Source organism: Hydra viridissima, unplaced genomic scaffold (genome assembly GCF_058129835.1).
Source record: "Hydra viridissima isolate aposymbiotic clone 2 unplaced genomic scaffold, HvirCarnegie_v1 scaffold_9, whole genome shotgun sequence".
NCBI classification, from domain to species: Eukaryota; Metazoa; Cnidaria; class Hydrozoa; order Anthoathecata; family Hydridae; genus Hydra; species Hydra viridissima.
In genome coordinates this window covers 6,216,000-6,226,480 of record NW_028324308.1, presented here as the reverse complement: position 1 = coordinate 6,226,480, position 10,481 = coordinate 6,216,000, and the positions used below count along the sequence as shown (strand labels likewise).

General features: G+C 28.2%; 2 protein-coding genes across 5 annotated transcripts in view; one reads left to right on the top strand and one right to left on the bottom strand.

Annotated features, from left to right (window-relative positions):
• LOC145185579 (RAC-gamma serine/threonine-protein kinase-like) overlaps nucleotides 1-10,481 on the bottom strand; it is a 385,494-nt gene that overhangs the window by 58,454 nt on the left and 316,559 nt on the right. The window lies entirely within an intron of this gene.
• On the top strand, nucleotides 139-8,718 carry LOC149883758 (armadillo repeat-containing protein 8-like). Of its 4 annotated transcripts, none has more exons than XM_090099084.1 (18): nucleotides 139-286; nucleotides 394-473; nucleotides 571-642; nucleotides 728-810; nucleotides 2,958-3,017; nucleotides 3,142-3,332; nucleotides 3,480-3,636; nucleotides 3,755-3,839; nucleotides 3,913-3,973; nucleotides 4,493-4,568; nucleotides 5,941-6,071; nucleotides 6,423-6,479; nucleotides 6,561-6,821; nucleotides 7,038-7,130; nucleotides 7,279-7,352; nucleotides 7,470-7,647; nucleotides 7,778-8,040; nucleotides 8,479-8,718. In XM_090099084.1, exons 1-18 carry the CDS (start codon nucleotides 269-271, stop codon nucleotides 8,510-8,512), a joined length of 1,974 nt encoding a protein of 657 aa, XP_089955210.1. In that variant the 5' UTR covers nucleotides 139-268; the 3' UTR covers nucleotides 8,513-8,718. The 4 variants fall into 4 exon arrangements, with proteins under 4 accessions (XP_089955210.1, XP_089955208.1, XP_089955212.1 ...); XM_090099082.1 differs by having other exon boundaries at nucleotides 6,561-6,836; XM_090099086.1 differs by having other exon boundaries at nucleotides 223-286; nucleotides 3,755-3,834.

Here is a 10,481-nt window from a genome sequence, read left to right as displayed (position 1 = left end):
ATAATATTTGCTTTAAAATGCCTTTATTATCAAATACCAATTTGTTTTGTGTTATTCTTTTTTTGATTTTGTTTATCAAGTAACAGTTTTTTTTATAGTATGTTTATATTATTATTATATTGTTTATATTTTGTATTTTTCAAGGTTTTGATGGAAACATTTGAGCACACAGGGTTTACTACAATGTTTCCCTGATTTATAGATTTTTAATGAGTTTCTTGTTATTACAGGTACATGTTGATAGAGATAGAAAATAAGTTTAAACACAATGAAAAGTTATACTGAGGTCAGCAGTTCTTTTAATTGTTTTTTCAAATTATTCGTTGATTTGATCAAAAAAAAAAAAAAGGTGTTTCTAAATTTAAACAATTTTTCATTTAAAAAACATTTTAGGATGCCAGTGACAATGTTGATAATGAATACCTTGGAATGTTGTACTCTGGAGACATGGATAAGAAAGTTAAAGCAATAAGGTCATTAACTAGAGTATTAAAAATGTTGTTTAATACAATACTGAAGATCATAAATAAAAACTTCTTTATAGTTGTATTATGCTTTTAATATTTCCAGATACATTAAAAATCAAATTATCGGAATGAACTCAAAAAAGGTAGCTTATGTAAACATGGGAGTACTTGAAAGGTATTTTGCCCTATTTTTTGTTTTAATTATTAAGCACTTTAAAGGTAAAAAAATATATAATAGTGCAAAATGATTTTAATCAAAGGGTATTGGAACTCATGTTTGAGGATAATGCAACTGCAGAATTTGCTATAGAAGGTGCTGCAGTTCTGGGAAGCTTAGCACAAGGTTGTGTTTTACTTTGCTTCGGTTTTTTTAAAGTAATATTTGTTTTAGTAAACTAAAATAGTTACTAAGATAATTTGAAGGGAATTTATTCTGGAAGAGTGTTTAGTTTATTTGTGATTTAGCAATCCAATAATTTTTTTTTTTTTTTTCATCTTTGTCAAAAAGTAAGTACTAGCAGAAAACAATGAGATGCTACAATTTACAGAAACTTTGGTGCTTCATGTTTTTGCTATTAATACAACTAAATATTATCTAAAATATTGTTTAGCATATTTAAATGGTAATCAAGTAAATTTTTTTAACGTAAAACAGTATTTAAAATAATATTTAGTATTTGATAATATTAAAAAAAGATTAACCATAAATGTACTAGGGTCAATCAAAAAGTTCATATAATCAATTTTTTTTATAACAAAGAATAAGCATAGAACAATCAAATTAAGAGTGGATCATAAGTAGGCACCATGCTTCAAAATAATCTCATTTAAATCTGTTTTCAGTTTTTCCAGTTGCCATTGCATATGATTATGTGAATGTGACCTTAAGTTTGTCTCCATGGCTTCTTCAACCTCTTCCTTTGTCTGAAAATCCAAATTCTTGCGATAAAATTCAAATGAAGAGAAAGCATATCTGTCCAACAAGTTAAAGTCGGGGCTATATGGAGGTTGAATGACATGGGTGACTTTTTTCTCAGCAAGAAAGTCTCTGCAGCAGACACTTGTGGCCTGGCATTATCGTGCTGAAGGAGCATTGTGTTCCATGTCACTCTTTTCATGCCTTTGTTGACAAAATTAGAATGCATATTTGATAGGAAAAGCATGTACACTTCTGAATTGACCGATTGTCCATATGGAAGTACCTCAACATAGGCCTTGCCATCAAATGAGATTTGCTTGGGTGAGGCCATATGGAATCCATTGTGAACAAATTGATCTTTTCATCAATTTCTCGGTGATTATTGAATAAACTGAACCAAAAGAAATGTTTACGATATCACAAATTTGCTCTATTGTTAAAAATTTGTCTTCATCAAGCAGTTGTTGAATGATCTCAATGTTGTCTATAGTTGTTGAGGTACTGGGTCTACCTGACTTCAATTCATCTGAAAACTGACTACAATCCATATGTTTGATGTAGAATACTTTTGATAGTACTTGTATACTGTTTGAATGAAAGTTGCATCCTCACCCCAGGCAGTAGTTATAAATTTGTGAGCATCAGATGGAGACCTCTGATTACGACGACAAGTCTCAATTAACAATCTAATACCAACTTTGTGAATTTGCATTATAGCTTTAATTATTTAAATGATCTAAATTTAAAAATATCTATTTTATTAAGCATATATGTACATAAGTTAATGTTAAGAATATCTATAAAAAATTTTATTGGCAAGAATATTAAAACACGAATTATACGAACTTTTTGATTATACTAATAACTTTAACAATATAATTAAGTGGTGCAAATATGTTAATATATGGCATTCAAGAATCATACAATCTAGTATGAAAGTTTAAAATATGGCATTCAAGATGTATTTTGCTGTAAATATGCCACTTGCTTTAGTTGATACCTATATTTTGAATATTTTAGATGTTCAACTTTAATCCTATGTCAAAAGTGCTCAAATATTTTCAGTTAGATTTTAATAGTCATTTAATATTTAGCCTCTAAATCTATCTATCATCATCATCGTCCTCCTCCTCCTCCTCCTCCTCATCATCATCATCATCATCATCATCATCATCATCATCATCATCATCATCATCATCATCATCATGTATTTGCATATTCACAATCATAAAAGATTTAAATGATCAAATAAATCAAAAAACTGTTTCTAATTTTAAAAAATTATTTGCCTGTTGATTCCAAAAATTATATTGTTGACATTGGCTGCTGTATCTAAAATTATCTTTGATGCTAAGTTACTAAAGGTGTACTTTAGGTACAATTATTAAATCTGATTTTCTTTACAAACTCGTTCATGCAATATAAGTGACTTTTCTGTATCAATACAAATGCAGACTATTTGAATTACTTAAAACAAATGGACTGAAGTCATCACATTAATTTGTTTTATTTGTATACTGTTATAAAAAAATGTTCCATTTTATAATATATTTTGTAAATTCTTTTTATAGGTGGAAATGAATCATTACAACATGTTCTAGAATCCCAAGCAATACCTATACTTTGTAAAGGTAGTTTTTCATATCTACTTTTTTCAGTGTTAGTTAAATGACATCATCATAAGTAATTATAAATATATCAGCACATTGCAAAAGTTCATTATGATTTAATTTGTAAATGACTTTTTTAAACTAGGAATTTGTCATAGTGATGAAAAACTAGCAATGACTTGCTTGCGTTCTTTACGCACCTGTTATGTTACAAACCAAGTTCCCCCTGATCTAATCTATGACGATGTTAACTTGGTATCTGCACTTGTCCTGCTGTTAAGAAAAAATTCTCAGACTGCTGAATGTGTGGCTAATATTTTGCTTCGGTCTTGCAAAGTATTGTTTTTACTGTAATTTCTATAAAAGTATTTTTTTTCTGAAATTACTTTATTCATACCATGATTTCTAAAATTTCCAGAAACTTTTTTTTTAATTTTATTTAGCTTTTTTTCTAAATACTCCTATAATTATTTTCTCCCATAGAATATTAAAGACCAAACAACTTTATATGATGCTGGAGTAGTAAGCGCTTTAGCATTTTGGTTAGAAAGTAAACATCCTTCAGTACTAATTCCAGTTGTTGGGACATTGTCTGTAATTGTTTGTGCTAATGAAATAATTGCAAATGAGTTGCTTCATGGTGAATTTTTTTTTTTTTTTTTACAAATGATTTGTTTCTTGTTTTTTTAAATGCCTTATTGACCTTATGACAAGTCATATTGCTTTTACTTTTTAAATTTACTTTGCTTTTTAATTAGATGAATGTTTCAACATAGTGAAGAAGTTGCTAAATCTTATATCTCGAGATCATGTTGAAGCAATTCAGTTGGAAGCTAGTGTATGGTATAAATTTTTTTTTTTAATTTATTTTTTTATAGTTTTATTTTCACTCTCTATTTCTATTGCTTTCCTCTAGTTTATCGAAAATATTACGTGCAGCTTCAAGCAAAAGTTCTGATGAAATTTTGGAGCGTAAGGTGAACTGTTTTTATTTAATTAAAAACCATGCACTCTTCTAGTTTTCATAAGATATAGGATTTTTGACACTAATTTTAAATTTGATCTCACATTGCTTCCATCACGTTTTAAAAAGTCACTTACTAATCTAAACTTCAATTTTAAAGAAATAATACATGGTAAAACTTTTTCACTTTTTTTTTTTCTTTTTTAAAAAAAATGCTATAAGAATCAACTGTTACTTTTCAGACATTTCCTCCATAGCAATTTTGAAAAAAAAAGATTTTTAAAAGAAACAATTCTCAAGGTTTAGAATCATAAAATTGAATTTTCCATTAAAATTTGCCATTAAAATGTCACCAGTAGTGTGTCTTTCTGTTCCATTTAAAAAAAGGTTGTGATCCTTTGTAAATTCTAACTACTATTAGAACAAGTTGGTTTTTACTACTGGGACATATTTTGTACTCTTTTCCAAAAAGTGATTTTGTTATCATCTAATGATTACAATTCCCATGTTATCTTCATTGCATTATTTTTAGATTTTATCTGTTTTGGTAAGAATGTGTCACAGTGAAAAGCCTGATTATATTCGAATTATTGCTGCCAATTCATTAGGTAAATTTCTGCTATGTTTATCTTTGTTTGTATTCAAGTTAAATTTGTTTATTGCTACGATAAATATTATTATTTGATTTATTTATACTATTAAATTATAATTACAAGTATTGTTGTATTAAAATTGTTATCAATATGTTTATTGTTGCTGTTGTTATTGTTATTATTAATATTATTATTTTTATTAATTGTTATTACTAATATTTATTATTATTTTTAATGTTTTGGTTTAATGCTACTGTAGTACTTAAAAAATATATATTATAAAACTATATTTATAGTTAATTTTTACTTAATTTTTCTTTTTTTAAAATATTTTCTGCATTAAGAATTTTAACATTAATTCAAATGGTTTTTCAGACATAAATCTGTTTTAAAATGTTTGTCTTAAAAAATATAGAGAATCTATTTTTAAGGCAATAACCACTTTTTGTATGAAAAGTTAAAAACAAGAATATTAGCAAATAGGCTTCTAGCTATGTAAAAAAATCCCAAGAATTTTAGATTTCAGTTTTTTAAATTTAAAAACATTTTAATTCTCTGAAAAATGTAAAACCTTTCATCGAATTTTAAAAAATAGCCAAAAAAAGTGTTACTTTAAATAACAATATATTCTGACAAGCATCTCAACTTTGTCAGTCCCTTATCTATGAGACTATGTATAGAAATATTCTCTATTGATCTGATACTTGCTTGGCACCTTTGCAGAGAATTTGTCAACAGTATCAGACAAAGTTTTATTACCAATTTCGTGTTCACTTTTCAAAGCTTATATGGCTTTTCATTTACTTTTGCTAGAAGTTAGAAAAAATATTTAACTATTTCATAGTCTCTGCATATTTCAGATCAATAAATTCTATATTTTCTGCTGATAAGAAAAATCTTGCTACTTGCATATTCAATTTATTCTTTTGTTCCAATCTTGTTTTCTTTAAGTGATGCTCTTCCCTTTCTATTTTTAACTAATTGACCTTTTAACAGTAACTTGGAGTAAGTTCTATGTAATTGATCACTACATCTATCACTGGCGAGCTTTATTTTTTCTTCCAAGATGCAACCTCTACAATTTTTTTTATGTTTTATGTTCTAATTATGTTAGAAATTATTATATTTATACAAATTTTTAAAAATAATCCTTGTTAAAGTTATTAAACAATTACTTAATATAATCTAAACCTGGATCCTTGAAAGTCAGCTGATGTAAAACTAAAAAAAGTAATTGACACTTCAATGATAAAATCTACATGGGCTGGATTTTTGCTAACATAGTAAAAAAATTGGGCAATTACTGTTGCAATTTTGAAATATGAATTTTTAAGCTCTTGTTATTATTATTGTTTTAGTTTTCAAAAAATTATTTTTTTTTCTTAAGCATATTTCATTGAAGACAGCATAACATTACAGGAAACGGCCTCCATATCAAACCATCTTATTAAAAATATAGCATTATATTTTAAAGTAAATGCAGAGGTTTCTAAAGAAACTGCAGACAAACTGAAAGAGGTATAATTTAGTGGTAGTTTTTAAAGATTTTTTTTATTTTTCTCTTCCTCATAATGTTAGTATAATATTACATATTGTTACTGTTTATACTATCAGGCAACCAAAAAAGTTCGTGCGGTTTATCCTAATTGCCTATTTCTAAGAAATGTATTAAGAAAATTGGTTGTGGTGGGGGGATGATTTTGCAAATAAATTAAAGCTTGTTTTAAGGAGAATCAATCAGTGTGTTTCATAAGTTTTATTAGTGCGTTTTTATGTGTATTTATTTATGGATCTGCAAAACCACACGAACTTTTTTGGTTGCCTGATATATATAAAAAATATTGAGATTTTTGTTTGTTTTTGTTACAGAGTGGTTTCAAGGTTTATGCGTCACTTTCTGCAAATGATGAAAAGATCAGAAAACAGGTTTAATAGTTTTTAATATCTCTTTCACTGTTTTAAATGAAAATGAATAATGTAATTTGTATATACATTTTTTTTTTTTAGATAGTTGAAACTTCAACAAGTTTAATAACTGATATTCATGAAGCTATTAACCAGGACTGTAATGTTCCTCTGCAAGCCGCAGGAATGCAATGTCTTTTGAGTCTGTCTCGTTCTGTTCAACAGTTGCACACCACCTTTCAAGATTCTAAATTGTGGGAACCTGTGATATCTGCATTGAAATCAAGCTCTTCTGATGACGTTATCAGTGTTTCCTCTTCAGTATTGTGTAACTTACTCCTAGATTTCTCACCTTGCAAAGAGGTTGTTGCTTTTAAGGTTTTACAATATTTTCTAATCATTAAATTTTTACCTTAATATTAACCACTCAAAAACTATATAATTTTTCTGACTAAATTTTAGAGTTGTATAATAATTATCAAATTGACGTTTAGAAATAAATATTGTTATAGCTGTTTTGCACGTTGTTAAAATTTTCAATTAAATGGAAACGTTTTGAAAATCAGAGAATTCTTTTAGGTTCTTGTTGAGTATGGCGCTTTAGAAGTTCTGTTAAGATTAATAAAAAGAAACGAACCCCCACTTCGTGTAAACGGTGTATGGGGTTTAATGGTATGTCTCATTGGTTAAAAAATAATAAGCAGAGGTTTAAAAACTGTGTTTAGTCCATTCTCAGAAAAATTTTGTAATTTCTTTATATGCACATTAACTTCATTCGCAAACTAATTTTACAAAAGAGGTTGTTTTCTGTCTCTTCTAGAACTTGGCATCGGAGACAAATGACGCGTTAAAAAAAAAAATTGTTGATTATGTTGGAATCACGAATATATTGGGGTAAGTTTTTGTCCAAAGCCCTTTTTTGTTTCGTCTTTTTGTCATAAGCAAATGTCCGGGTTCAACTAAGTTATATTTTAAAAGTTAATCGAAATTCTCAGAAACGTTTTTCTTAAGCCTGCTTGGTGATAGTCACGTTGAGGTTGCTGTGAAAGCACTCGGTGCCCTCAGAAACATTCTTACTGGAGGAGAAAAGGAAATCGACGCGCTCATGAAAATTTACGGACAGGAAATATTGGATTCAATTCGACCTTTAGTCATCGCTGATAATCTTCCTGAGAAATTAAGAGAACAGGTGGAATTTCCTATCTTATTTTTAGATCTTTTTGGTTTAAACAGGAAGTTAAAATTTTTGTTTTTAAATTTAATTAAATGGAAGTATTTTATTTCAATCATGGTGTAATTAATCTTTGAATATTTTTAAGGTTTTATGTTTGCTTTCAAATATTGCTAATGGTTCGTACTCAAAAGAAATTCTCATGAATGAAGACATATTGTTAACTAAAGTTATCAGTTATCTAAACTGTGAAAGCGAACAGCTGCAGGTAGCAAGTATTTTTTGCATAACTAATTTGATGAGAAATACAAACGATCGATCTGTGCTTCGTCAGCACAAACTTCGAGAACTTGGTGCAGAAAAACAACTTCAGGATCTTCTTAACACAACAAGTCCAAGTTTGTTTGATAGGTAATATGTGCGTGTGTTAAATTCAGGTCATAGCTAATCTACAGCACGTGTATGTAGGTTCGCTTTTAATGACATACAGTTTTTTCGCAATGTCAATTAACAGAAGAAAGATTTTTCATATTTTCACTTGCAAACATTTTAACTGCATATACAGCATATATAACCATTGCATATGGCATACACAGTATGTATATGCCATTAAAATGAGCCAACAAATTGAATTAGCATAAGAAAATTTTTTTATATTTCCGACTATATAAGCATTTTAACTCATGAACTAAAGAATTTTTTCTTTAAATGTTAAACTTAATATTTTTAGATGAAGTAAAAATATTGCTGTTAATAAGTTATAATGTTAAATTATCAAAAGTCTTACTGCTGTCTGTAATTTTGTGTTATTCCTATACATGCAACACGTGTCTATTTTTTTATATTTAGAGTTAAAGTTGCATTACTTCAGTTTTCAACGTGAATTTCAATCCTTCGATCATTTTTCAGTTTTAACTCCCTGATACGTTTAAAAGAATCGCTTACTAGATCGGCTGCAATTTTTTTTATTGTAGTTACCACAACATACCTTATTTATTTCATAAATTATATAAATGTAATACTTTCATCTAGACTTGTTTTTTATATTGTAAAAATTTTTCAAAATCATGAATTAGATTAACCTCGTTATGTGATGTTTTTTTGCTTATAATATTTTTTATAATACTGATATCTTGGATCACAATGTTAAATAATGGCGACAAAAGTTATCATAATTGAAAGAATTTGAATAATGAAGGCATCTTCTTGAAGTTCTTGAAATTTAATTCGTGAGGTAAAAGATCTCCATTTGATGTTGTTTTTGAAAATTTTAAAGAAAGGTTTGTCACTCCGCGTTTCAGTTTTTGTAACATAAATCAGCTGTCTTCAGATATAACTTTATATACTACCACATACGTGGTAGTATGTGAAGTTATATCTAAAATTTGTTGAATAATTTCACCCAGGTTTTCGTTTTTAACTTCTTTTTCTTCATTTCAAATGAACTTTTTTATAAAAAAAAAAACTATAACATTTGAAAACTACAGACCCACAGTTGTCCACTTTTTCTACTTTTGAAAAAAGGGGAGTTTTTTTTAAAGAAACCTTAACAGCTTTAAACCATTAAAGTTTCTTTAGTAAGAATGATAGCAATAAGGATAATAATCATAGCATTAATGATAAATTTTCTTAGAATACTTTTTGTTTTCATCGTTGTTGGTATATTTTTGGTATGAGCATTGTTCATAAAGATATACTTTTAAAATAAAGCTCACTGTCAGAATCCTTTTTTACGATTCAGTAGAATCTGTAGCTATTAGAATTATGAACACTCAAAGTTATGATTCCACTTGTAATTAATTTAGAATTGATCTACACTGAGTTCTAAGTCTTATGTTAACGCTTTTCTTTGCTTACTTTTAATTTTGTAAGAAAAAAGGTACTGCAAGGTTAGGTGTCTTATAGGAAGCTAAATGATTACATGAAAAATGCTTCAACCCATTCGTGACACGTTGGCTTCCGACTATTGGATGCTGTAATAAAATTTTAACTTGAGCGGCATACTTTGATCATTTTATAGTATTAAGCGCAGCTGGATTTAAGCTATACTGGAGAATTTCAATCCTGATCATCTAACTTTAAAATGTATCGGTGTAAGAAAACAGAATGCGTTACGCTAATATATTGACAAACAACCCTTTTTCATTGAAGCGGTAACTGCGGTAATTTGTGACGCTTTAAATGTTTTGTAAGTCAAAATAATAATTATCCACTCGTATTTTATACTTAATTTAAAGCTGAGACGTGAAAAAGTGAATTTGCCTTATAAGGCTGTACAGAGAAAACTAACCATTTAAGCGATTATGTATAATAATTAAGTTAGCCTATTTGTTGCGATAAATCGGCTTAAGTTAACTATTAGTGATATTACATTGCGCGCCAAAGTTTTCAGCAGCGATATAGAGATGTTTAATGGTTTAGTTTAATTTTTTAATACCTGTTCTTTAAAAAGTGTATCTCGTCATGGAAGTGTAACTGCTAATAATCTTCCACGAATATCCATGATTTAGAACTAATAATATTTTACTGGAGCAAATTACTGTGTAGAAACGGTTCCAATCGTGAAACAAGAAGCTTAGTATCTTGATCGGGTTCAATGAGGAAACCATGCTATTGAGTATTATTGGAACAGTGAATATCTACACGCGCTAAATCTTGACTAATGCTCTAAACGTTTGATGACCCTTCTTTCGCATTATCGCCTGTGGAAAACTATTTTAGGTTTTGTTTTTTCTAAAAAGCTCATTTTCGTTACATCCAGTTACATAGTTGAAATAAAAAATAAAACAATTTTCTAGGAAATTATTTGCAGAAAAATGTGATTAATAGCATCATTCGTAATCGCGAATGTT

Excerpts from the sequence above, each read along its gene's own strand:
- LOC149883758 (XM_090099082.1), top strand. Across the intron at positions 3,333-3,479 it reads TTTTGCTTCGGTCTTGCAAA|AATATTAAAGACCAAACAAC; the intron begins GTATTGTTTTTA and ends TTTCTCCCATAG. Across the intron at positions 7,353-7,469 it reads GGAATCACGAATATATTGGG|CCTGCTTGGTGATAGTCACG; the intron begins GTAAGTTTTTGT and ends GTTTTTCTTAAG.